Raw genomic sequence first — 27,985 nt, forward strand, 5'->3', positions numbered from 1 at the left:
GCCCAAATCTTCTTGGTAGAAGTGACAACTAATCGTGCTTCTTTTGTAAACTTTGTTATTACTATTGCCCTACAGGGGCTTTTGGCTGTTCAACAATATCAAGACCTCATCTCAAAGAATTTTAGTGACAAATTACCTATTATAGTTTCATATATTTATAGATAGACAGAACTTCACACTATTATAATAATGTCATGTGGCCTCCGGGGAGGGTTTGTTCAGGTCTTTTGAGTTGACACAATATAAGCGACTTGCATGTCATTGAGGTTTGGGCCCAACCAAGGATGAAATCTAATGCTATAGTAAGGCCCACGAGAGTTGAAGTGTGACAGATGAGCGGCGAAAGCTGTAACTACGAAGTACGCTGCGTTGTCATAGTTACCTCCATTCGCAGCCTACCACCCTTTCAGACAGGCTGAGTGTTTAATAAAACATGTAGGCCTAGGCCTAATACAATTCATTTACCTTGACCGGTTCCTAAGCTCGTGTTAATAATTCCAGCATTTAAGACAGAACACGACATTATCGATATATATATAAAAAGATTTCATAATCACTAACAAAATCATCAGTTTCTGACAATAACCTCAACAAATGCACATGCTAATCACAGAATAGAACAACACTACCCACATTGATAGTTTTTATTATTTAACTCCGATTGTTAACGGTACCTGTACAACTCAAAAATAATCTACGGTATAATAAACACAATAGGAAGACGATACTTCATCGAGAAAAGAAATCAGTCAGAATATGAATGACAAAAGTGACTGAGAGCAAGCCAACCCACGTGGTGATAGCATCCTAAAATGTTGCAACTCTGTTATCATTACCATAGCAACAGGCCATTTTCGAGCAGCGTTAGTCAACTTTTTCTCGCCGGTGGCGCTAAACGTAAGACTTCAACTCTCGTGGGCCCTACTTTAAAGATGTCACAAACACTCAGCCCCAGAGCCATGGGAATTAATAAATGAAAGTTAAATTCCTCGACCCTACCAGGAATTGATCTCGGGACTCCTTGAACCAAAGGCGAGCTTGTTAACCGTTTCGCCATGGAGCCAGACAGCTGTAAATTCGTGTCCTCATCCCAAGGTGGAACAGCTCCTTTCAGGCACACCTCCAATGGAGGTGAGCTGCATGTACCATTTTAACCAGTACCAGCCCTCCTACCATTCTTAAATCTCTGGCAGTACAGGGAATTGAACCCAGGCCTCTGAGGACAGCAGCTAATAGTAGAGATCGGGCCAGCTAGAGAGGCATCTGGGAGCGCATGCGCACTTTGGACTATCTCGCGTAGCGTATCCCCTCCTAACAGAGCTCCTGCTACAAGAACAGTTCAGTGCATAAGTTTACACTCAGCTGCTGCACTCTGTTTTCTAATTTCCCGTTGAGTAGTAACTGTGGTTAGTGGTGGTGTACGTTAGGCCTATCTGTGACACTATGGAAGGCGTTAAAAGTAGCGTGCATTGTAAGGTGCTAAAGAGTCAGACTCGTGCAGCAATCTTGAACGTCATAAGACTTTATGGAAAGGGAGGAAATGGAAGAAAAGTTCGTGATAGATAGTAAAAAAGTGCAGGAAAGAGTAGCAGCAGCTGTTGGAGTGTCAGAAAGTTCTTTGGTACGGATTAAGAGCAAAAAACGAAAGAATTAGGAAAACCTATGGATAGTCTGCTTGAAACACCAAACAAAAACCGAATGCGCACGAAAAATATTACTGGATTGGACGACTTTGACGAAGGTGCCGTACATCTTATCGTCAGCAATTTTTATTTAGATGAAAAATGTTTACCTACAGTTTCAAAAATTCGTGCAAAGTTAGGTAAAGACTTAAAGTTCAAAGGATCCAATACTAGTGTCAAGCGAATTCTTCGATCATTAGGATATTATCAGAAAAAACTAACACTAACAAGCGCATCCTAATGGAAAAACATGACATAAATACAAAAGGTTTGTTTATTAAAAAGCTGCCCAGTGTCGGGTGGAGGATATTTTTACATGCTGGCGGTGAAATGGGTTTCAATATAAATGGTCCGTTATTGGACATGGGTTTCGTCGAGAACTGTCTGCTAATCTGGAAGTCTGGCAGCAAGAGTGGCGACTACCACGATGACATGAATAGTGACCTTTTTTTAAGAGAATGAAAGATATGAAATGTAACCGTAATAGGGACAATTACGCTTACACATAATAATAATAATAATAATAATAATAATAATCGTTAATAAAATATGAATATAGGAATAGTTGTAAATAACGCAGTGGCGGTGTATTCACATCAAAACATGGAAACGTGACGGGAATCTTTCGATACGCAAAATTAATTTAAATACAAGGGAACACTTACAGGCCTAAAAATGACAACTAAGAGAGGATAGTGGAAGGTGCTGGAAACCCTGTGAGGTCTATGGGAACGTATGATGATATGGGGAGAAAAGACTTACAGGAAACACCCTCTAGCTCAACTATATTAAAATAACAAACGATAAGTTTCAAAACAAAGTAAAATCACAAAGCAGCTGATACTTAATGCTTTTGACAAACTGATACAATTACAAATTTAAAAACACAAATAAATGGATTGTTGAATTAAAAAGGTGAAAGACTTGAAATTATAAACAGTGGGAATCTAGGGCAATCGCAGACACATTAAATTTAAATTTTTCAAAATGACATTAAGCAAGGAAATACCGAAAAACCGAATTAATAAATTACATTAAACGAAACCAGAAAACATTGAAATCATTGAAATAACATTGAAATAACACTTACCACGGAAAGGCAGGAGCTCCCGAGGGAAGCCCTCGAGCTTGCGCTCGCTAGAGCGGTCGGATGTAAATGACGCCGAGCACACACATGAAAATTCTGAAGCCAGCAGAAGACCAGAAATGGCCTGATCACAATCGACCAATAAGGTCAAACTTACCCTAGATTCCCAGTCCTTTTCGCCAATAGGAAATGGTTATTTTAGCAAATGGAATTGCATGACCATATATGGTCATGTTAAGATAGTTAGCAATTATACAAGTTCTGGAACATTACAATTACAACACCAAAAATTTCATCATTGGAAACCACATGTGTCGTACAGGGTGTCTCAATTTAAATAACCTTTTACATTTTTAAATCACATTACAAACATCAAATCAACCTTTGGACAAGTTACACCCTTGCTGACATTAATTTAAATTATCAACCACATAAATTTACAGAGTCCAGAGTTCTTATTTCTTCAATTCTCAAAATATTACAAACAAAAATTTAAAAAACTTTTACATTTCCAAATTCTAACTTCTTGCAACACACAATATCCAGTTCCAGTTCTCTGTGCCACCACATATTACATTCTCCTCCTTCCAATGTCGAGTTCTGCTCGACAAAAAAAAAAAAAAAAAAAAAAAAAAAAAAAAAAAAAAATTAAAAGGGAGGCTTAATGGAGATTTGAAGATTCGCAACGCCACAATTGTACCACACCACAATTTTTATCTTCATTCTCTTCAGAAACGTCCATACAGGCAAAAACAAGTAGAGCGTTGGTATCGCTGTCAAACGAAGGCGCTGTCAGCAGCCGATGAGCAACGTCTCCATATATGTGGTGGCACGGAGAACTGGAACTGGATGTTGTGTGTTGCAAGAAGATAGTTTGGAAATGTAAAAGTTTTTTAAAATTTTTGTTTGTAAAATTTGGGAATTGAAGAAATAAGAACTCTGGACTCTGTAAATTTATGTGGTTGATAATTTAAATTAATGTCAGCAAGGGTGTAACTTGTCCAAAGGTTGATTTGATGTTTGTAATGTGATTTAAAAATGTAAAAGGTTATTTAAATTGATTCACCCTGTACGACATGTGTGGTTTCCAATGATGAAATTTTTGGTGTTGTAATTGTAATGTTCCAGAACTTGTGTAATTGTTAACTATCTTAACATGACCATATATGGTCATGCAATTCCATTTGCTAAAATAACCATTTCCTATTGGCGAAAAGGACCGGGAATCTAGGGTAAGTTTGACCTTATTGGTCGGTTGTGATCAGGCCATTTCCGGTCTTCTGCTGGCTTCAGAATTTTCATGTGTGTGCTGGGCGTCATTTACATCTGACCGCTCTAGCGAGTGCAAGCTCGAGGGCTTCCCTCGGGAGCTCCTGCCTTTCCGTGGTAAGTGTTATTTCAATGTTATTTCAATGAATTCAATGTTTTCTGGTTTCGTTTAATGTAATTTATTAATTCGGTTTTTTGGTATTTCCTTGCTTAATGTCACTTTTAAAGATTTAAATTTAATGTGTCTGAGATTGCCCTAGATTCCCGCTGTTTATAATTTCAAGTCTTTCACCTTTTTAATTCAACAATCCATTTATTTGTGTTTTTGAATTCGTAATTGTATCAGTTTGTCAAAAGCGTTAAGTATCAACTGCTTTGTGATTTAACATTGTTTTGTAACTTATCATTTGTTATTTTAATGTAGTTGAGCTAGAGGGTGTTTCCTGTAAGTCTTTTCTCCCCATAACATCATACGTTCCCATAGACCTCACAGGGTTTCCAGCACCTTCCACTATCCTCTCTTAGTTGTCATTTTTAGGCCTGTAAGTGTTCCCTTGTATTTAAATTAATTTTGCGTATCGAAAGATTCTCATCACGTTTCCATGTTTTGATGTGAATACGCCGCCACTGCGTTATTTACAACTATTCCTATATTCATATTTTATTAACGCATTATTATTATTATTATTATTATTATTATTATTATTATTATGTGTAAGCGTAATTGTCCCAATTACGGTTACCTGAAAGATAACTTCCACCTCACAGTGTTCTCGTGATTGACTACGCGTCATATCACAACAAGGAAGTAGATCGTGCTCCAACCTCCACCTCACGTAAAGTGACGATGATCTCCTGGCTAGTGAATAGGAACATTCCACACCGTGAGACAATGTACAAACGCAAGCTTTATGAGCTTATCAAATTGCACAAGCCGGCACACAAAACCTACGTCCTGGATGAACTCGTGGAACAGTACAGACACTCGGTAATTCGACTGCCCCCATATCACCCTGAATTAAACAGTACTGCAATAATGTGGGCAAAAGAGAAGAACTGGGTAGCTTCTTACAACGTCACCTTCACTATTGACGATGTAGAGAAACTCACTAGACAGAAATTCGCGGCAATATCCGCTGAAGACTGGAACATTAAAAGGGATGGGGAATATTTTGAAGACATTATGGGCTCCTTTGCGATCCATCTGGGAGCCGACGACACGTCATCCGGTGAGGACGACAGAAGTGATGACGGAGGACTGAGTGGAACTGAAGAGATGTAGTGGACATAATAAAACAAGAATGTGCTCTTTTTGTGAATAATTATAGTGTCATTATTTTATTACATATTATTTCTAGTGCCATTTAAGTTATCTTCGTATACATACGTTGTTACTCAGCATATGTAGACCCTTTATGGTGTTTCGTTTTATGAATTATATTTTGTTTCTGTACCTGAGAACAATTATATAATTATATATGTCATATCGTTAAGTCACATTTCTTGTTTTACAAGAAAGCAACAAAATATTGGCATTAAAGCAAAAGTAATTATTATTATTATTATTATTATTATTATTATTATTATTATTATTATTATTATTATTATTATTATTATTTCTTAATCATCTTACCCTGCAGGGTCGGCTTTTCCCTCGGACTCAGCGAGGGATCCCACCTCTACCGCCTCAAGGGTAGTGTCCTGGAGCGTGAGACATTGGGTTGGGGGATACAATTGGGGAGAATGACTAGTACCTCGCCCAGGCAGCCTCACCTGCTATGCTGAACAGGGGCCTTGGTGGGGGATGGGAAGATTGGAAGGGATATACAAGGAAGAGGGAAGGAAGCAGCCGTGGCCTTAAGTTAGGTACCATCCCGGCATTTGCCTGGAGGAGAAGTGGGAAACCATGAAAAACCACTTCCAGGATGGCTGAGGTTGGAATCAAGCCCACCTCTACTCGGTTGACCTCCCGAGGCTGAGTGGACCCCGTTCCAGCCCTCGTACCACTTTTCAAATTTCGTGGCAGAGCTGGGAATCGAACCCGGGCCTCCAGGGGTGGCAGCTAATAACGCTAACCACTATACCACAGATGAGGACATTTGTATTATTATTATTATTATTATTATTATTATTATTATTATTATTTCGTTTCACCCTCTTTGGGGTATGTTGAATCAATTATTTCTCTGTGTGTTGTTCTTAGTGCCCAGTATTTCTGCGTTCTTTCTGATCTTAGTTTCTTCTCGTCTTCCGAGATAATAGATTTGGCTTTTAATGTAGATTTGTTTTGGAACGTTATGTTTTCTTCTTTAGTTATTACTTTAGCTGTTCGACCGAATAGTGAATTTTCTGTAATTTTTAATTCTACCATGTCTTTTTCAGTTTCTTTAAACCTGTTCGGTTTTGTTTTGGGTTACGGAAGAAGTCAAGATTTGTTTGGTTAATCATAGAGTTCATTCTGAGGAGAAGATGACCGTAAAAGTTTATCCTCCTTCTTCGCATAGTTTGAGAGTTTTCAGTTTTCTTGTAGCTTATTATTATTATTATTATTATTATTATTATCATCGAGTTATTTTACATGACGTGGCTCAGGTTATGAAGCCTGGTGTTATAGCAAACAATATTCTACACCGTACATCTACGGCATCGTAAAGTTAATTTTACATCAAATTATAATTTAAAAATAAGGACTACGCAAATTTATACACGGAAACAATTTTGACAGCTACTGTAATAAGAGGTTAAATTAGGTTCTAACTCCTTCAATCTATCTGTCCTCTGTAACACTTCTAAATGCATTAATTTCAGCTAAGTATGTCTGTAATTTACAGCTGGAAGGGAATTCCACTAACTGAAAATCTGCGGAGTGTTGCATGTCGGTTCTAACAAATATTTCGGGTCAACTGTACGTCGCCACAACACTGAGCGAGAAGGGGAAGTCAGCGTTCTCACTCCCACGGCTCTGCTTTCTCACTCGCACACTTCCTCTCACCGGATGTTTTCCTAGCTGGCCCGATCTCTACTAACTGTTTCGCTACAGTGGCGGACAGCATCATACTGTGTCACATTATTTTAACTTGGTGTATATTTTTGTGTCCGCCTCTGTGGTGTAGTGGTTAGTGTGATTAGCTGCCAGCCCCGGAGGCCCGGGTTCGATTCCCGGCACTGGCATGAAATTTGAAAAGTGGTACGAAGGCTGAAACAGGGTCCACTCAGCCTCGGGAGGTCAACTGAGTAGAGGTGGTTTCAATTCCCACCTCAGCCATCCTGGAAGTGGTTTTCCGTGGTTTCCCACTTCTCCTCCAGGCAAATGCCAGGATGGTACCTAACAAGTTAAGGCCACAGCCGCTTCTTTCTCTCTTCTTCGTTTATCCCTTCCAATCTTCCCATCCCCTCCCCCCCCCCCCCAAGGCCCCTTTTCAGCATAGCAGGCAAGGCCGCTTGGGCGAGGTGCTGGTCATCCTCCTCGGTTGTATCCACCGACCCAGAGTCTGAAGCTCCAGGACACTGCCCTTGAGGCAGTAGAGGTGGGATCCCTCGCTGGGGGATCTTCTAATTTTCCCCAGAGAGGATGAGTTTTGGAATGAGGTAATATACTTAATGAACACCGTGGAACGTATACAGATTTATAATATCTATCAAGGTGGTATACGGAAAGAACTTCGCTCATCATGAACTCTGCATTTCAAGGGAGAGAATTCTGCAAGAATTTCAGTATGGAATGATTATGCTGCAACTCATTTTTGCACCATCTAACACATTATGTCGGCAAGTGGATATGTTACAAGTTATACATCTCATTGTTGGGTCCGTATTGAGCAACGTGTACTTTTCTAAAATAAAGTTTTTTGTGAGTCCACCTTTTCGTATTGTATTGAAAAGGCTGACTCTCAAAAAACATTTTAAAAAGTGGATACGTTTTTCCAAAGATGTTGGTAATTTACCAGGAAGCTATAGATCAGTTTTGAGTGCGAGTAGTGCAACACTTGCTGAAGCTGCAAAATCTGATTCGTGTTGCCTCAAAGACCGGCCTAATCACAAAACAAATCCTGACGCAATTCTTTCAAGATGTCGACTTCCCGTATGCAGTGAAGGAGTCTCTTCTTCTAGTTGATTTGCTCGGGTCATATCATGACAAAGCTCATATTGATGCTATCCGACCTCAAAACATGATGTATACAGTCAAGACCATCTCTCCTGGGTGCACAACATACATTCAACCACTTGATGTACTGTTCTTCCGACAGTTCAAAGTGCTGCTGAAGCAGATTGAAGATCACAGTATCTTTAATGACTATCAGTTCACACCATCATCGAGGGATTCAATTTCATTGCTGATGTGTACTCGACACAATCATTTCTCTTCTCCAGTCTTCGCAGAGTTTATATGGTACTCCTGGACTGTAACTGGATAGGATGACTTCAAACCAGAAAGGTTTCAAACACCGTCCGAATGTATTTTTTATGTTCAAAAGCAGTATGACTCAGAAGACTGCTTAATGCAAGCATTCATGAAATGCTCCTACTGTGATAAGCAGTTCTGTTTCTGGCACTTTTATAGTCTGTGGACATGTTCATCCTCGTAATCTTTTGCCAAGAGCTACCAACAACCCAGTCTTCGAACTCTGTGACCGAACATGCACATGATTGTAAAGTGCAGTGTAATTGTCAATGGCAAATATTGTGTGCATCTTTGTAATGTACATATTAAACTCTTACATGCAAACCAAAACTTTTTTTCTATTGCCATTGCAACTTGCACTAACTCCCTTGTCAGCAGCCCTGAAGATGGTTTTTCGTGGTTTCCCATTTTCACACCAGGCAAATGCTGGGGCTGTACCTTAATTGAGGCCATGGCCGCTTCCTTCCCACTCTCAGCCGTTTCCTGTCCCGTCATCGTCATAAGACCTATCTGTGTCGGTGCGATGTGAAAGCCAATTGTAAAAAAAAGGCGTACCATGTAACTATGTTAAGATAGTGCCAAGTGACTGGATATAGCAAAATGCGAAATTAACGCTTAAAAAATGATGCAGTGATGTGGAGAGCATATGAAACAGTGAACTGGAAGAGTAATGTACTGACAGGCATTCTTAATAAGTCTCACTCACAGCTGTGGTGTAGCGGATGTGGTCAAACACTAGCCTAACAATTAACAGAACATGGTACTGATAGTTCTAATCCTCCATTATACAGATTTTTTTAACATCAATTATGAAGCTTCATTGTTTAAGCAGGGGCCAGTGCGTGCCACATGCAAGCAGTGAAATGCCACTATTATTATTTTTGTGCATCACACACACTGCACTGCTATATGTTCGGAATGAAGTTGCTTCTGTCATTTCCCATGTATTTTCAGACAATACCACCTGACTAAGGGGTGGGACAGAATGGTTTTTTCTCACCAGTGCAGGTAATATGTGACTTTTCCTAACTTGTCAGGTAACCAAGGATACAGATGCGTAAAAGGGACTAATCTTTGCCCTGGTGTTCAAATTTTTAAATCACTCTCTTAAGAAAGAAAGAAAGAAAGAAAGAAACCTCTCTCCGAGAGAAGACTGTAACACCTGATGAGAATGAGGAGGCTGTTCTGGGCATAGTGTGCAATAGCCTACACGAGTATACGGGCAATTGCTCTACAGGTAAGCATAGGCCGGTTTTCCATGTTACGAATACTCCATGCGCATAAAAATGCCCCTTACTATCTGTAACTAAACCAGGTGCTCCTTGGGTCAGATTTTGAAGCTCAAATGAATTTGTGTGTGTGTGTGTGTGTGTGTGTGATATTTTGCTTTACATCGCACCAGCACAGATAGGCAGATAGATCTTATGGTGATGATGGGACAGGAAAGGCCCAGGAATGGGAAGGAAGCGGCTGTGGCCGTAATTAAGGTACAGCCCCAGCATTTGCCTGGTGTGAAAATGGGAAACTACGGAAAACCATCTTCAGGGCTGCCGACACTGGGATTCGAACCCACTATCTCCCGGATGCAAGCTCACAGCTGCGCGCCCCTAACCGCACGGCTAACTCGCCCGATCATATGAATTTGTCTATGGCCGTTAAAGTAATTTGGAAAATGATGCAGCATTCTTGTTGAAAATCCTGTTATCAGGCAAATCACGATTCTACATTAATGGTACCATCAACCGCCTCAGCATGCACTACTGGAGTGCTGACAGTCTCCACTGAGTGTGACTGGCAGCCTGTCAAGTGTAATCAAGTGTTAGGGGAGTGAATGTATGGTGTAGAATTTTGTGTGATCACCTTATTAGACTGTGTTTCTTTGAGGGCTGTTTAACAGGCACACACTACCTGCATTTTTTATGCCATGAACTCCTACTTCTCCTGGAGGATGTGCCATGTGGAGAATATTTACCAATGTGGTTTCAGAGGATGGAGCTCCACCACATTGCATGTTAGCTACCCGTAACCATTTGAATGAGACACGTCCAGAAAGAGGGTAGGGAGAGGAGGACCTGTCTGGGCATTTTGAAACACAGTTTACATCCAGGAGCTAGAAAATCCCGAGCACCTTTGACAATTCATTCCCTAAACCTGCTGATCAATAACACTGGCTGTGTTACAGCACCTGCCTTTTGCCATTTCTTGATGGATACAGTAAACAGGCCAGAGCAAAGTGTAGCTTCCACCAAAGTCCCAGTCTCATCCATGGCTGTGACAATATGGAAGCTGCTGGGGTATGGTTGGTGCTGAGTAACAACATTTGGAGCACAACTAGTGTCTGAGTGCTGCTCATAGGATCAGTCGTGCTTCAGTGGCACCTTCTGGTCCAATGAGGAAAGCAATGGCAAACTACCTCACTCCACATCTTGCCTAGTACGTCTCATTTGGGCTCTGCCATTGGTTTTTGTGGTTTCCCTATAGCTGCATAGCCTTTGGTGGTGCTATTTGAGGATCCAACCAGCCTCTGGGCAGATGACCTAACAGACAGACATGTTACAGCGCACTAGAATATCCATTCAGCGGTATGCCCAGGTATGCATAAACTAAGCAAGTCATTAATTCGAGCACTTGCTAATGTAATTAACCATTATTAGTGCAGTTCTTCCCCCCACCCCACCTATCCTGTCTTTGTATGCCCCTGATGACAAACTGGCCCTTCCTAAAGCCACATACACTTTCATTCACTTAAAGCATGCATAAAAAAAAAGGATATTCATCTACATTAATAGATGGTAGAAACTAAAGAAATCAAGTCCTTGCCCCGGACTCGAATCTACACTTAAAGAAAATGGAAATTGCAACACCCAGGAGGAGTGGTGCTACATTGCTGCAATTGAACATGCAGGACGAGTGTTCAGTTGTGATTTGATGATTACACTTTCAGGTCCCCCTGTCCGCAAGTTTGGACAACAATCAATACAGGATGTGCCCACCACGAGCTGCAATACATTGATGAATTCGTCGAGGCATGGAATCAATAAGGCCCTGGATCGCTTCCTTAGGAACTGTGGCCCATACTTGCTGCACTGCACGGGTCAGTTGTTCCAGAGTTGTGGGTGGCTGAGGACGGTTGGCCAGTTGTCAACCAATCATGTTCCACACACGCTCAATAGGACTGAGGTCCGGGGATCTGGCGGGCCATTGTAAGGTTGTGATGTCGTGGAGAGCTGCTCTGGAGATGCGTGCAGTGTGAACCCGGGCATTATCCTGCTGAAACATCCCATTAGCAATGTTCGCCATCATAGGGACAACCACTGGATTGAGTACCCTATCAATGTACTGTCGAGCAGTCATAGTGCCCTCAACAAGCACTAATTGTGATTTCACATAAAAGCCAATAGCTCCCCAGACCATAATGCTTGGTGTTGGCCATGTGTGCCTCTCGACAATAAGATCTGGGTGGCCCCTCTCCCTGGTACGTCGGCGCACACGATTCTGGCGATCACTGCTGGCAAGACAGAAGCGCGATTCATCACTAAAGACGATCGTATGCCATTCGTCGACCCACCTCGATCTTTCTTGACACCAGGCCAGCCTTACACGTCGCTGTTGTGGGGTCAATGGAACACCTTCTGCAGGGACACAGGCTCGTAAGCCAGCTGCACACAGGCGATTACCAACTGTTTGTTGTGTAACGTGGGGTGCCACAGCTGCTCGAATTTGCGCTGCTGTTGCGTGGGTTTCCATCCGGGCCATCCGAATGATGCGGTGATCCTCTCTCACAGTTGTCCGTCGCGCTGGGCCTGTGCCAGGTCTACGAGTGTGGGTACCTTCATTTGACCACTGCTGCCATACATGTTGTACCGTAGATGCCTGTCGGCCAACATGTGCAGCGACAGTCCTTAGCGATAATCCAGCCTCGCACAGCCCAATTATCCGAGCCCTCTCAAATGGCGACAGTTGTTGATAGCATGCTCTTCTGTCGTCGAGGCATGTTTGACGGGGAACACTTCACTGCACAGACTGCAAGTCAACTACGCTACACCAGAGTCCGTATACTGGAGTTGATTCCTCCGCGACCAATCACGTGGGGAGACCTGTAGCAACAATCCAATGGGTCTGAAACTTTGATCGTTTACATACCTACATGGCATCGTTCCATATCTTGCAAATCAACACAAATGAACCATGTTTTCATGGTGTTGCAATTTCCATTTTCTTAAGTGTATCAAACACTCTAGCATTCGGCTTGCTCTTACCATCCACACTATACTACACTGCAATGCAGTTCTTGTAGATTGCAGCTCACGTGATAGTTTTAACACTGTCGCAATCTCCACTTGGTACTTCACAGATGTTTCATTTACTTATCAGATCATGTAGAGAGCACACTTACGGTATCTATTATTTAATAATATTGTGGCATAAAACAGCTTCCTATTCTTATTTAGGCCATAACTGCAAAGATATCCATTTTCTGTGTTTACGGTGCATACTGTAAGGACAGGTAAACATAGAAGTCCATAAAATCCTTTTTCAGAACAACAGAACTATTGGCATCTTAAAAACCAACTTGTCAACTCTCTTATTTTCATATATACATGGGGGAAATCTTTACTAGCCATTGTTGTCATAGAATTATTATTTGTGATTCACGTTGCATTACTTTCCTGGTCATTAACATTCTCCATTAATCTTTTATGTAAGAAAGTGTAAGACTGCCACTGACAAATTATGATCAGATTTTTATTTTTTTCAGTCCAAGATGGTTCTCCAGATGGAGGAGTGAGTGAACGAACTCAATATTTCACTACAGCCAGAAATCTATTGCTCTCAGGAGCAGATGCTGTTGAGAGGCTAATGTCGTCATACAAGGTATTAGTCAGAATAATTATTTTTGTGTTTGAAATCTGTTGTATGTGGGCAGTTATAAAGCTTCAGTGATATCATTTTTCACAGTTGAAAAACTGGGCTGCTTATTTTTATCACAATGAGTGGATCCTGCAAACATGGAATGGAGGCATTTTATGTATACCAGCAACTTTCTTCTAATGTTGTGAAAGGTTTATTTATTTTTTCAAATGTCTTATCTTGTGAATGTTTTTCTGTGGACCACCACCACCTTTTTTATCTTCCTCTCTGTCTGTGTAAGCTATTTGAGAGGATGGTGAATCGACGACTTGTGTAGTGTTTGGAGAAAAAAGGACTTTTGTCCGAGTATCAGCATGGATTTCAAGCTGGTCGCTCCACCACTGACCACTTCATACACCTGGAGAGTTCTGTCCAGGACGCATTTCTCCGAAAACAGTATTTTATGGCCATTTTCTTTAATTTAGAAAAGGTCTATGACACCACATGCTGATATGGGATCCTTTCAGCCCTGCATCAGTGGAAATTCCAAGGTATCTTGCCAGTTCTTATAAATGATTTTTTGTCTATCCGTATATTCCCTGTCTAAGTAGGGAGGGCATATTCACAAAATCACTTTCAGGAAAATGGAATCCCACAGGGATCGGTTCTAAGTATCACTCTTCATGATTGCCATAAATTGTATTGTCACTGCTGCTGGTTCAGCAGTAGTACTTTCGCTATATGTGGACGATTGTGCTCTTCATTATAGCTCACAAAATATGGCAGTCGCAGAGCAGCAATTACAGCAAGCAATTTGGATAGTGGAATGGTGGACTTTGGAACATGGCATTCAGTTTTCAACTGTGAAGGCATCTGTTGTTCACATCTACTGGAAGTGCACACTTCATCCCCATGAAAATGAAAATTCACAGCCTGTTTCCAGTCATTCGACTGGGTCAGGAATGGAGTGAATGAAACCCTCATCTAGTGGCAAGGATAGGAATTGTGCCGGCTGCTGAAGCCTGTCGCACTCCTCTGCTTTATCCCCATCCTGACCTTTATTTAGGCAGGTTACTCTTCCTGTAGTTGACCCATACCAAATTCTTAGGCTTCTCTTCAATAGCAAATTATCGTGGGAGCCGCACATGCCTCGGTTAAAAGTCAAATGCCGTAAGAAACTGGTTTCTAATTTTTTTTAGCGGCATTAACGGGGAGGGGGGTTGGCAGACTGCATGGTGTTCCTATGATTTTATAGAGCACATATTTTATCCAGGTTAGACAACGGCAGTGTACCATATGGATCAGCAAGGCAAAGCGTTCTTGTGGAACAATAGCATCCAACACAGCGGAGTTAGGTTGGCAACAGGAACATTTTGTACAAGCCCCATTGCTAGCCTGCTCGATGAATCTGGTGTGGCACCTTTACACGTGAGGTGCCAACAAACGCTTTTGTCCTGTGCTGTAAATTTGTAACAGATGCCACTTCACCCAAGCTAACCCTAGATATTCCACAGTGGAAACCATCAGCTGTATGCTTCTTATCCACGAGAAACACAGTCGACGTTATACACTTGGATAGCAGTTACAGATTGTTTGATGTACCTTCAGTTCCTTGTCTTGTTAGATGATCAAGTAAGTTATCTCTGTGGTAAGGTACCTCCTGGATCTGCACACTGGCCCTAAAGTGAACATGGACCCCTTCATTTATCGGAAGCACTTTCTGTCCATTGCTGGCCAGTATCCAGGTTCAGTAGTTATTTACAGGATGGTTTGAGGGCAGAAGTGAAAGTAGGCTGTGCGTTCATTGTTAATAATAAGAGGTTTCTTTTTCCTCTACTGGAAACCTTCAGGGTGTTCACAGCAGAGCTCTATGCTCTCTTTGAAGCTCTGCGGTCCATGCTGTCTAGTGAACGTCGGCTCTTTCTGCTGTGTAGTGACTCCCTGATCTCATTACAGTCTATTGATGCATGTTTCCTGTGGCACCCTCTGGTGCAGTAGATCGAGGACCTGCTCTCCAGGTGTTCTAGTGCTAGCACCCACATCACAATTCTTTCGCAGCGGAGCCACATGGGTATAGTGAGAAACGGGTTAACTGATATGGCTGCCAAGGAGGCGGTCCCGTTGCCGTACAAGATTCCAGCCAGTTATATTCATTCTCAGTTTAGACGTTTGGTACTGTTAAATTGGGAGTTGGAGTGGCAGGCCACCCTTCTTTCACACAAGCTGAGAACAATTAAAGGAACTACTAAGGTATGGAAGACTTCCCTTAGAGTTTCTCGGAAGGAGTCAGTGGTATTATGTCATCTTCAGATCGGCCATGGTATAGCAACGCACTCCTACTTATTAAAGGGAGAAGCCCATGGCCCCCCACTTCCCCGGTGTGTACTTGCGCTAGTCGTCTGACCATAGTACTTGTCCTTGTGGAGTGCATGGACCTGGCCGATCTGCACCATAGTCTAAAACTCCCGAGTACCATCCCACTCATTGTACAAGATAACGAGCAGTTAGTAGACCTCGTCATTCATTTTATGAGGGATGATGACCTGTTTTATTATGTTTAAAAGTAAAGCATCTACTTGTTTTTAATTTTTATTTTATTGTTAACTGCATTTTGTATGATATTGGCTATGTTTTAATGTGTCTTTGTGTTTCTTCAAAGTGTCTTTTTTTTTTTTTTTTACTTTGAATTTGAATGAAATGTATGATTTCACTTCTAAGGGAGTGCCTTATTCAATTTGCAATTTAGATCCATGGATTATTTTAAATTTATAATCATATTTTAAATCCTAGTTAATAGGTAAATTTTAAAATTTGAATTATTATTATTATTATTATTATTACATCTCATACCATTAGGGCCCGATGACCTAGATGTTAGGCCCCTTTTGAAACAAGAGGCATCATCATCATCATCATCATCATCCTCTATCCAACCATCATTGCTGCTCCTCAGCTGTGTTGCAGTTCAAGTTCCTTCTTATTATGCTGTCCTGATAGAGTCCAAACACCTTACTCTGAGTCTACCTCTTTTTCTCCTCCTTTCAATCTTAGCCTTCATCATCTACTTTGGTACACTTCCCTCATCCATGATCTTAATGTGTCCAGACTATCTTTGTTTATATCTCTCTATTCTGTCTGAAAACTTTTCTGCTCAGATTTCTTTCCTGACATCCTCATTTTTTTTCTCTGTCCTTTCTTGTCTTTCCTATAATCGTAAATATTTTATGTCACTATCCTGGCACTCTATTGTCTTTTCATCAATGTTCAGGTGTCTGCTGCTTATGTCAGTATGAATACATCTCGTTATGTCACCTCATTTCACTTCCTTGGTACTTCCTTCTTCCAAATAAATTTCCTCACATCTGGTATCCTTTTACTGATCTCCATGACCAGTCCTGTATCAGTTTGTTTTCCAAGTACTTGAAGCATTCCACAATTTCAAGGTCTTGTTCTTAAACTTTTCAGTACCTTTCCCTTCTCTAATATAGTCAACACCATTTTCTTGCCTTTGTCTATGATTATTTTCATTCCATAGTTACCAGTGTACTCTCTCAGTATTTCTAGTTGACCTTTTACTTCCTATTGATTTGATCCTCATATCTTGCCTTTATTCTTTTTCACAATTTCACCCATTTCCATTGTAAGCAACAATGGCAACAACACATTTTCCTGTCTTAGTCCAGTTATGTTTTCCTACTCACAAGGGTCTGGACACTGTTATGGTAAGTGTTGTACATTGCTTGAACATATTGGATAATTTATTTTCCAATTTCCTTCTGCTTCATAACTTTCCATATGTTTACTCTGGCGCTGTTATCGTATGCCTTGTCCAAATCAAGGAAAATTTCTCTTTCATATTCCCCTCACTTATCCATCAGCAGTCTTATTCTGAAGATGGGGTCTAGTGTTGATTACATTTCTAAATCCAGACTGATGCAAGTGTAATAGACTAATATAACTTGAAAACAATATTCTCTAACCCATGGGTAAATAATGGAAATATTTATTATTATTATTATTATTATTATTATTATTATTATTATTATTATTATTATTATTATTATTATTATTACTTGTGGGGTGTGGGTATGAAGTTGTTTATATTTATTAGTATTAGGATTATTTACGTAGTTATATACGGACAATCGTATTATTTGTGCGGTTATGTCATGAAACATCTGCTGTATATATATATATATATATATTATAAGTTTATTTAATGTAAGAACACATAAGTAATAGTATATAATTTATTATTACCTGTATATATGATGTATAATCCACTACAGTATTGTGCAACACACTGTAATAGTCTAGAACAACGCAATGTGCGACTGGATTTGTGTAGAAACTTCCTTACGTTGTAAATAGGCTATTGGAGACTCTCGAATTTGTGAGAAAACATGTTGTGTCATATTCTTCTGGAAGCCTAGTTAGGCAGCCTATATAAAGAGGCAGATTTGGGAGTAGAGTTGTTGTTTTAATGAGACTTGCATGGAAGTCGTGTTAGCCGAGTGTTGAAGTCAAGTATGTGAATTGGTTATGTTGGTAGTTGGTTGTGACATCCTACTGTAGCAGTCAGATTTTTCAAGATGGCGGTTCATTAGTGCGTGTGTGTAAGAATATGTGTAAATAACTTGTAAATTAGACAGTGAACAGTACACAATTGACAGCATTTTGTGTGCGTCTTTGTGGATACTTCATTGGCAACCATGACTAGGATGTAAGAACAATTTTCGAGTGAATACGAGTGGAAGTGTGTCAGAACAAAATGCAAGTGATAATGGAAGATATGTCCGTACATCAACTCGCAAAGAGAATTCTTCTGACGAACGGCAAGAAGAAAATACTGAAGATGCAGTTACGAGAAGATCTCCTTGAAAAAGGTGAAGGTTCAACAACAATAAAGGTGTTTCAATTTGTTCCACCTATTCAGTACTTCTATTTTCACTTATAGTGGTTACATAAATAGACTCTTAGTTAAATGGGACATGTTTCGCCCTCAATTAAGGGCATCTTCAGGCTAAAAACAATCATCAAGAATACAACTAATATTAAAAGTGGAAGCTAAAAGGTTTAGCCAGTTGTTAAAATTCGGAACATAAAAATGTGAAAATGATACAATATATAAAGATGCTAATGGAAAACTGTCTATGATTAAACTATAATCTTGTCGGAGACTAAAACTTCTTCCATTAAAATTCTGATTAAAAGCAGTTCATTTAAAATATTAGTGGAAAACCAAAGTGGTAATAATATAAAGCCAACGACATGAGGGCGTGAACACAAGCATAAACATGATTGTCATAAATACAATCTTTCCAAGGTCGCTGATGAAATTCGTCAGCATAAAGCGAGACAGAAGCATCTGATGAAAAATTGTAAGTGGCCCTTAGCACCGGTAGGTAATACAATTAGCTGAAACCTTGCCAGGAATCAGTAGATGCGGAAATAATATTTTCTGTAAGAGAAGGAAAAGAAGAAATAAGAAGTTGAACGCAAGGAGAGAATTCGGATTACATAAATTGAAAGAGAAATGAAACAAGAACAAATTAAAGGCCCATCGGACACTGTTACTCCCACGGTAGTTAACTTGACCAAGGTAAAATTTACGGAAGGAGGGAATGACCTACTTAAAAGGGGTCCAAAATACAACTGGCCTAATAAAGATAGAGAAATAGACATCATTAACACAGTTGCAGAAGCGGAGGCGAACATATCAAAACTCCCACGCGATGTACAAGACGAAGTAAGATTGGAATTAAAGAAGAGATTACCCATCTTAGAAGTGAAGCTTCCACGGTGTGAAGAATTATTTAATTTATTTTCCGGGTTGAACCGTGTTGTACTTGTACGCATGTCACGTACAGTTTGCCGACGTTTCGAATACATTGCAGTATTCTTTGTCAAGGCGACTGAAATACCCCTACTCGATCCGAGGTAATCAGTCTCCCAGGCAGAAATTACACTACTAGAGTGGCCTTGATCTTGGCCTTTTATATCCTAGCCCCATTACATAACAGCGCGGGCAAGCCCCCACTACCTGGCTGTGACATAAACTTTCCAGAAGCCTCGCGAGACAGCCAGGGCTTACGTCAGCCAGATAGGCTAGGATATAAAAGGCCAAGGTCAAGGCCACTCTAGTAGTGTAATTTCTGCCTGGGAGACTGATTACCTCGGATCGAGTAGGGGTATTTCAGTCGCCTTGACAAAGAATACTGCAATGTATTCGAAACGTTGGCAAACTGTACGTGATATGCGTACAAGTACAACACGGTTCAACCCGGAAAATAAATTAAATAAGAGATTACCCAGATTGGCTAAAGAAATTTATACCAATTTTGATCCCAAACAACAGAAAACAATAAAAAACATGAAATTGAAAATTGAAGATAGCAATATTATAGTAACCAAGGCTGACAAAGGGGGTGCGATCATTTTGATGGATAAAGATACATATATCAAGAAAACTGAAGAATTTTTTAATAATAACAAATACACATTAGTGACTAAAAATCCGTTAGCTAAAATTCAACGCAACTTAAAGTCCTTACTTAAAAGATCCACATCTCTCTTTACCGAACAAGAACTATTAAATCTTGTCAATATGAATCCTAGGCTCCCGGAAACTAGAGCTTTGCCCAAAATACATAAAAAAGATATTACGATTCGTCCGATTATCAATTGCCGAAATTCTCCCACGTATAAGGCCTCCAAATACATTCATAAGTTTTTGAAAGGACATTACACTTTTAATAATAAACAACCATTAAGAAATTCCATTGACTTATGTGACATTTTGCTTAAATTTGACGTGCGTCCAAACCAGATGATGTGTTCGTATAATGTAGTGACTATGTTCCCGAATATTCCTACAGATAAAACTGTTAATATCATTCATGATAATATTTGTAAACACAGTAATCTTAGTAAAATGGAAGTAGAAGATCACTAGATTGTTAAATTTCATATTAGACAATAATTACTTCTCATTTAACAATAATATTTATAAACAGAATGGATTAGCAATGGGTGACCCAATATCGGGCATCCTTGCCGACATATTTATGGATTCAATCAAACACAATGAAATAATAGCAAAAATTAAAGGAATAGATTTATGGTTGAGATATGTAGATGATACATTTGTAATCATAAACAAAGATGTCACCAATAGTCAAGAAATCTTAAATAAATTAAATGAAATCGAACCAAATTTGAAATTCACGAAAGAGGACGAAGTTGATAACTCATTGAATTTTCTAGATATAACAGTTACACGTAAGGTTAACACTTTTGATTTCCAAATATTTAGAAAACCGATACAATCGTCGACAACTATAAACCATTTTTCTTTACACCCGAATTCACATAAACAAGCATCTTTTCACAGTCTGATTTATAGAGCACTTAGAATCCCTCTATCTCCCAAGAATTTGAAGAAAGAATTAAATTATATCAGGTACCCCGCTAAACAAAATGGTTTCAAAATAGAAATGATTAACAAATTAATCAATAAAATTAAGAACAAGTTATCTACGAATCTGATACCAGAAAAAACAAAAAAAACTGAGTATGCTACATTCACTTTTAATAATCCAGCTATACACCAGATTACTAACGTATTCAAGAAACATAATTTTAATATAGCTTTTAGAACTACTAATACTAAGCAGTCCATATTCTTTAATCATAAAAAAATTATGATAAAAATCGTTATTTGGGATCGGGAGTATACAGACTCAAATGTATTCAGTGTAATTTTTCATATGTTGGACAGACTGGGAGAAGTTTTACGACAAGATACATGGAACATGTTAACGCGGAAAAACATAGGAAATACTCAGCGATGAGTTTGCATATGAGAGAGACTGGTCACAGATTTGAATCCATAGAGAAAGACTTAGCGATAATTAGAAACATACAAAAAGGGAGAATGTTGAACGAATTAGAAAGTTTATACATCTATTTAGATCAGACGTACAATAAGCAACAGAATCTTAATGAAACCACGGACAATAAAAGTATGTTACATGAATTAATGCCGAAATTATTAAAGTCGGTTAGTTCGAATAAATTTAGGATACCTAATATATTTAATTCTTCAAACTTAATACTCCTCCCATACCTACAGATATTAGGCCTACTTCCAGCAATACGGTTGACTCCGCCCCTTTGTCAGCCTCGTCACAATTGACTCCACCCATCCTCTCCTCCCTTCCACACTCCCCTATTCCTTCCCCTCCGAGTTCACTGCCGCCTCTGCAGCACAGTTACAACACCAGACTCAGAGCCAACAGACGGGCAGCAACCAACACAACAGTAGATAACAAATAACAACTTCCACTAACATGTAAGTCCTCATCTCTTTCAGTTTATGTAATCTGAATTCTCTCCTCATGTTCAACTTCTTATTTCTTCTTTTCCTTCTCTTACAGAAAATATTATTTCTGCATCTACTGATTCCTGACAAGGTTTCAGCCAATTGTATTACCTACCAGTGCTAAGGGCCACTTACAATTTTTCATCAGATGCTTCTGTCTCACTTTATGCTGATGACTTTCATCAGCGGCCTTGGAAAGATTGTATTTATGACAATCATGTTTATGCTTGTGTTCACGCCCTTATGTCGTTGGCTTTATATTATTACCACTTTGGTTTTCCACTAATATTTTAAATGAACTGTTTTTAATCAGAATTTTAATGGAAGAAGTTTTAGTCTCCGACAAGATTATAGTTTAATCATAGACAGTTTTCCATTAGCATCTTTATATATTGTATCATTTTTCACATTTTTATGTTCCGAATTTTAACAACTGGCTAAACATTTTAGCTTCCACTTTTAATATTAGTTGTATTCTTGATGATTGTTTTTAGGCTGAAGATGCCCTTAATTGAGGGTGAAACATGTCCCATTTAACTAAGTCTATTTATGTAACCACTATAAGTGAAAATAAAAGTATTGAATAGGTGGAACAAATTAAAACACCTTTATTGTTGTTGAACTGTAAATTTTCAATACGGACCTAAAATGAGGTTTATAACATGTAATAAAGGTGAAGGTCCCGAAGATTTTTTTTATCGAGGTGGATGAACACCCAGACTCGTCATTGGTAGAGGAGGTAAATATTACCAAAATGTGTTCCAATTTAACGAGCATGATAGCCCCTCAATTCCAACTTAACGATAACATTTTGAAAGTAAATGACAAAATTTCTCAAGCTAATACAGTTTTAACCGGACAAATACCATAAGTGTACATGCAGGTTTACAATACCTAGAATCGAAAATTTCAACTGTAGATGATAAAATTTCATCCCAAATCGGTGACGTCACCAATCCATTAACACAGCAGATATCGGACATCAGGTCAAAACTGGGAGAGGTTAAGTAGATCGATAGTAGGGTAAGCCAGCTGGAAAGGGACATCTCAAACCTCAGAGAGGAGGTGGAAATCCAGGTTTCTGACATAAATAAACAGGTTAAGGGGAGAATTTCTACAGTCGAGGGAAATTTTGAAAGCCTTATCTCTGCCCCATTGAGGGGAAATTTTGGGAGCCGTTTTTCTGCTGTTGAAGGAAGGTTAGAAAGCCAAATTTGGACCATCAAGGGAGATGTGCAGAATATAGGAGAAAGCGTCCTTCATGCGTTAGAAGATAGATTAACTCGATTAGGACCTATTGCCATGCCTCCAACCCCCTCAAACCTAACCGGCAATACACGACACCTAGACCCAAAAGTGATTATAGAGAGCCTACTGGAATTCCACGGGTGACTGGAAGAGAACCCGACTAGCTTCATTGAGGAATTGGTCAGTTTAGTAGGAAGGTCTAATCTACCGGAGGAAATCTTCGTTCAACTCATCATACCGCGGTTAAAGGGGCAAGCCGATACTTGGTGGAATAACTTGAAGTGTGTAAACTTAAACTTGACGGACTTCAAGAGGGAATTCCTTGCTAGGTTTAATACCGAAGGGGTGAAGAGCTCTGTGGAAAGGAAGCTACTGACTGAGGCACAACCCACCGCACAACCCACCGGCGTGAGAACTAGCACATTCGTCCTCCAGAAGTACTAGCTGTTCAAGTGGCTGCACCCGGAAGGAAGTGAGAACGAGATCTTACCAGACATTGACGCAAGTGTAATAAACCGATATAACTTGAAAACAATATTCTCTCACCAATGGGTAAATAATACAAATATCAAGCTCGAATTTTATTATTATTAATTTTTTTTTTTTTTTACATAGTCGGATGATCGTATTGTGTGTGAGGTTATGCCATGAAACATGTGCTGTACCTAAATATGAGTTCAGTTAATGTAAATACTTGTAAATTAATATTATATAATTTATTCTTACCTGTATATATAATTTGTAATCCGCTACGGTATTTTGAAACACACTGTAACTTCCAGAAAGGCACTAGAACAATGGAGGATATTCTATACACTGGATCTATGTATTAGGCACTCTAGAATTTTCGAGAAGGTATTTTTTATAATACCAATGTAAATGGTCCGTTATTGGACATCATAAATTTTCCAGCCAACTCATTCCTGGTTTTTGGTAATGAGACAAAATCTCTCACAGTGCATTGGCACTGCCGGTAGCTCCAAATAGCCTATGCAGTTTCCTCCACTGTATGCACTAGCAGTGCGTCTTGCGGGGGTGCTATTTACCAACTGATGAGCCCGACTTAGCATTCTGGGACGAAACGCTGGTAACCAGGACTGACTTAGCTGGAAAATTTATAATGTCCAATAACGGACCATTTATATTGGTATTATAAATTTACTCATTCGGGACAAATATTTCAGGTTCCATATGGGAATTCAACTTCTATATCAGGGTATTTTTTTTTGTAATGTAGCTTACTGGAAGCCTGGCCAGTCATGTATATCATGTATGTCAGGAGATGGTCTTGATGGTAACAACGAGTTATTGTTCAGTAGAGTTATGGTGTAGCAAGAATTTACTTGTGACCTCGTGTTAACATGCAGTGGTTGCAGTCTCCATGCTGAAGTGATTGGCAATTGTCAAAATGGCGGCTTTGTTGATGTTCTTGGAGTGAAATGTTTTGTTTGTTGTACTGTGATTAAGGTTATGTGTGTGTTAATTTGCAAATAGATGTGAATAAATAACTGTGCCAACTGACAGCATTTCGTGTGCGTCTTTGTGGATACGTTAACTGGCGATCGTGACAGGATGTAAAATTACGAGTGAATACGAGTGTAGTAGATCAAAATGCAAATCATTCTAGAGAATATGTCGCTGAAACAGCTCAAAGACGAACTTACCAAGAGGAATCTCCCGACAAACGGGAAGAAGAAATCGCTAAAGGCGCAGCTACGAGAAGATCTCGTAGGGTAAAAGAAAAGATCCCAAAAAGTTTTTCATTGAAGTCAATGAAGATTCTGAGAGAGAAGAAGAGGTAAATATCCCTAAAATGTGTTCTAACTTAATGACCATGATGCAGGCACTAAATGACAAACTTTCACACAAACTTTCAGGCCTAATTTCTCAAGCTAACTCGATTTTAACCGGACAGATAGCACAAAGTGTACACACAGATTTACCATGTAGAACAGGGCCTAGAATCGAAAATTTCAACCCTAAATGACAAAATTTTATCACAAATTAGCGACGTCACCGATCGATTAATGCAGCAGATATATCAGTTAAAAACTGGAACAGGTTGACCAGATCGATAGTAGAGTAAGCCAGCTGGAAGGGGATATCTTGGACCTCAAGGAGGGGGTGGAAATCCAGGTTTCTGGCATAAAACAACAGGTTGAGGGGAGGATTTCTAACATCGAGGAAAATTGTGAAAGCTGTATCTCTGCCGTCAAGGGAAATCTTGGGAGCCGTATTTCTGCTAATGAAGGAAGGTTAGAAAATTAGTTTTCGACCATCAAGGGAGATATGCAGAATATAAGAAAAAACATCCTTCGCACAATAGAAGATAAACGCAAACATGACGTATCACCACACCTCTAACCCCCTTAAACTTAACCGGCAATACTATACACCTAGATCCGAAGGTGATTATAGAGAGCCTTCCAGGTTACCACGGGCGACTTGAGGAGAACCTGACTAGCTTCGTCGAGGTATTGGTCAGCCTATTAGGAAGGACTAATTTACCAGAGGACATCTTCGTGCAACTCATCACACCGCGATTAAAGGGGCAAGTCACTACTTGTTGGAACAACTTAAAGGGTTTAAATCTAAACTGGATGGACTTCAAGAGGTCACCAGGTTTAATTCCGAAGGGGTGAAGAGCTCCATGAAAAGGAAACTACTGACTGACCCAGTGGCATGAGAGCTAGCGCCTTCGTCCTAGAGAAGTACCAGTTCCTCAAGCATCTGCACCCAGAAGGAAGTGAAAACGAGTTCTTACCAGATATTACGGAGCTACTCCATGATAAGATTTGACCCCTAGTGAAAGTATCACAACCCAGATCCTTGATGATCTATGCAAAATCATCGCCCAGCTGGAGAAAGAACACAATAGAAAAGCTACAGAAGAGACCAGCACAGTTGGGAAGTGCTACCAGTGCGGAAGAGCGGGACACCCAAAGAACAAGCCTTGACATCGGAAAACTAGGTCCAGCCCATTCTGCATTGAGGGGGGGATTGGACCGGGAACAGGAATGCGCATCAAGACCTGACAGATAAGCAATCCTAGTCAAGTAGGAGAGGGATTGGTCAGATAGTGAGTAGAATACGCCAACCCCATCCAGCTGTCATCTTAAGGATTGGCAACGAGAATTTTTCAGCCATACGTGACAGCCAAGCAAGCCATTCATATGTCAACGGGACTGTTGCCAGATTACTACTGCCTATGAAGTCTCATCACCTCAGAAGGGTAGTGGGAGCAGCAGACGGGGTAACCTATTCCATCCAAGGACAGACTAACCTAATCGCTAAATGCTTGAACATGCCTATTGTAATTAGTGTTGCAGTGATTCAGAACCTGATACCTGACATCATATTAGGTCATGACTTTCTGGTGGAATACAAGGTGATCCTAGAGTATGCAGCTCATGAAGCCTTTTTGGGAAAAGGCAGATGTCTGAGGGTCGCCTGGCACGATGAAATTCTCCGGACTCGCAAGGATACGGAAGTAGACGTAAACCTGGGAGATATCCAGTTAACACATCTTCAACCAAGTGAAGAAGGGGAGCTAGACACACCTTAAAGGATTTTCCGGAAGTCATCACCAATAAAATAGGACAGACTACCACGGTAACGCACACCATTGAATGCAGCGCTTCCTCACCCATCAAGAAACGTCTATATCCAATCAACCCGGATAAGCACAACTTCGTCATCCAGAAGATTCAAGAGATGGAAGGGTAAGATCTCATCGAACCGTCTACATCCTGTTGGGCTTCACCTATCGTCCTACTGAAGAAGAAGAAGAAGAAGAAGAAGATGAAGATGAAGATGAAGATGAAGATGAAGATGAAGATGAAGATGAAGATGAAGATGAAGATGAAGATGAAGACGAAGATGAAGAAGAAGAAGAAGAAGACGAAGAAGAAGAAGAAGAAGAATGGGGAGTATGGACTGTGTGTGGACTTTTGCAGGTTGAACGAGAAGACCGTTAGTAACACCTACCCCTATCTTGGCCATGTCCTAACCTCTGAAGGCTTAGAAAGGCAACTGGAGAAGAATCAAGCTCTCGAAAAAGCTGAACGCCAGCGAACTAAGGGACAAGTACGTTAGTTCCGTGGCTTGTGTGGATGGTATAGCAGCTTCATGCCACACTTCGAAGAGAAGGCAATACCACTCGCTGATCTACTCCATAACAAGCACCCGTTCCGATGGACCAGCAAGGAAGAGGCATCATTTCAAGGCACTAAGGCTGCGATACGCAATGCTCTCGGTCTAGCCCATCCCAACCCTCAACAGAAGATGTGCCTGCAGACGGAAGCCAGCGACTCCAGCTTAGGAGCAGTGTTATTCCAGGAGAGGAGTGACGGCGGAAGGGACATCATCGAACAACGCTATTGCACTGCCGAGAAGGAAGCCTTAGCTGTGGCGTGGGCCATGGCCAAATTCATAGGCTACTTGGAGGGAAGGAAGTTCCAGCTCTACACCGATAACGCTGCTCTCAAATGGTTAAACTCGGTCTCTGGCTCAAAATCTAAATAAATGCGATGGGCTCTGTTAATCGCAGAATTTGATTTTGATGTGAGTCACGTCCCAGGATCGATGAACATAGGAGCAGACAGCTTATTAGGCACCCGGCGATGGAACCTGAAGCAAGGAGCACCAGTGTCGAGAGGGAGTTCCCACAAAATCACCAGTGTGAGTCTAAGGAACCAGTCCATATGGCCATCAAGAAGGATTATAAATTTCATTTTTTGGTCTGTATTGAACTGAGATTACATACAATTTAATCTTACAAAAACTGTTTATTCCACCTATTCAATACTTTATGCTATTTGTGATGCCTGTATTTACATTACAGTGAGTCGTTAGGGATTAGTTGAGTTGCACACCACCAGCCAAGCTGTACACACTGCCGCGGAAGTTCCCATTTTTTCTTCCGCGTTGGACTGGGAATTCCATCTACTCAAACCACCACACACACTGTGTTCACTTACAATTCCTAGAAGATATTCAAGGACTTGTTTATATTCAATTTGCACAATTCTATCGATGAACCATTGCAAATCATGTCACTCAGA

The 27,985-nt window shown here is 40.2% G+C and overlaps 1 protein-coding gene across 2 annotated transcripts in view; it reads left to right on the forward strand.

Annotated features, from left to right (window-relative positions):
- The window catches only part of Abcd1 (ATP binding cassette subfamily D), a 349,165-nt gene that overhangs the window by 155,674 nt on the left and 165,506 nt on the right, over positions 1 to 27,985 (forward strand). For both annotated transcript variants that reach the window (XM_067140944.2, XM_067140945.2), the window contains one exon: positions 13,200 to 13,315. In XM_067140944.2, coding sequence (XP_066997045.2) covers positions 13,200 to 13,315 — 116 coding nt within the window. The remainder of the gene's footprint in view (positions 1 to 13,199; positions 13,316 to 27,985) is intronic.

The sequence above is a fragment of the Anabrus simplex genome, chromosome 2 (assembly GCF_040414725.1).
Source record: "Anabrus simplex isolate iqAnaSimp1 chromosome 2, ASM4041472v1, whole genome shotgun sequence".
In the NCBI taxonomy this organism is placed as follows: Eukaryota; Metazoa; Arthropoda; class Insecta; order Orthoptera; family Tettigoniidae; genus Anabrus; species Anabrus simplex.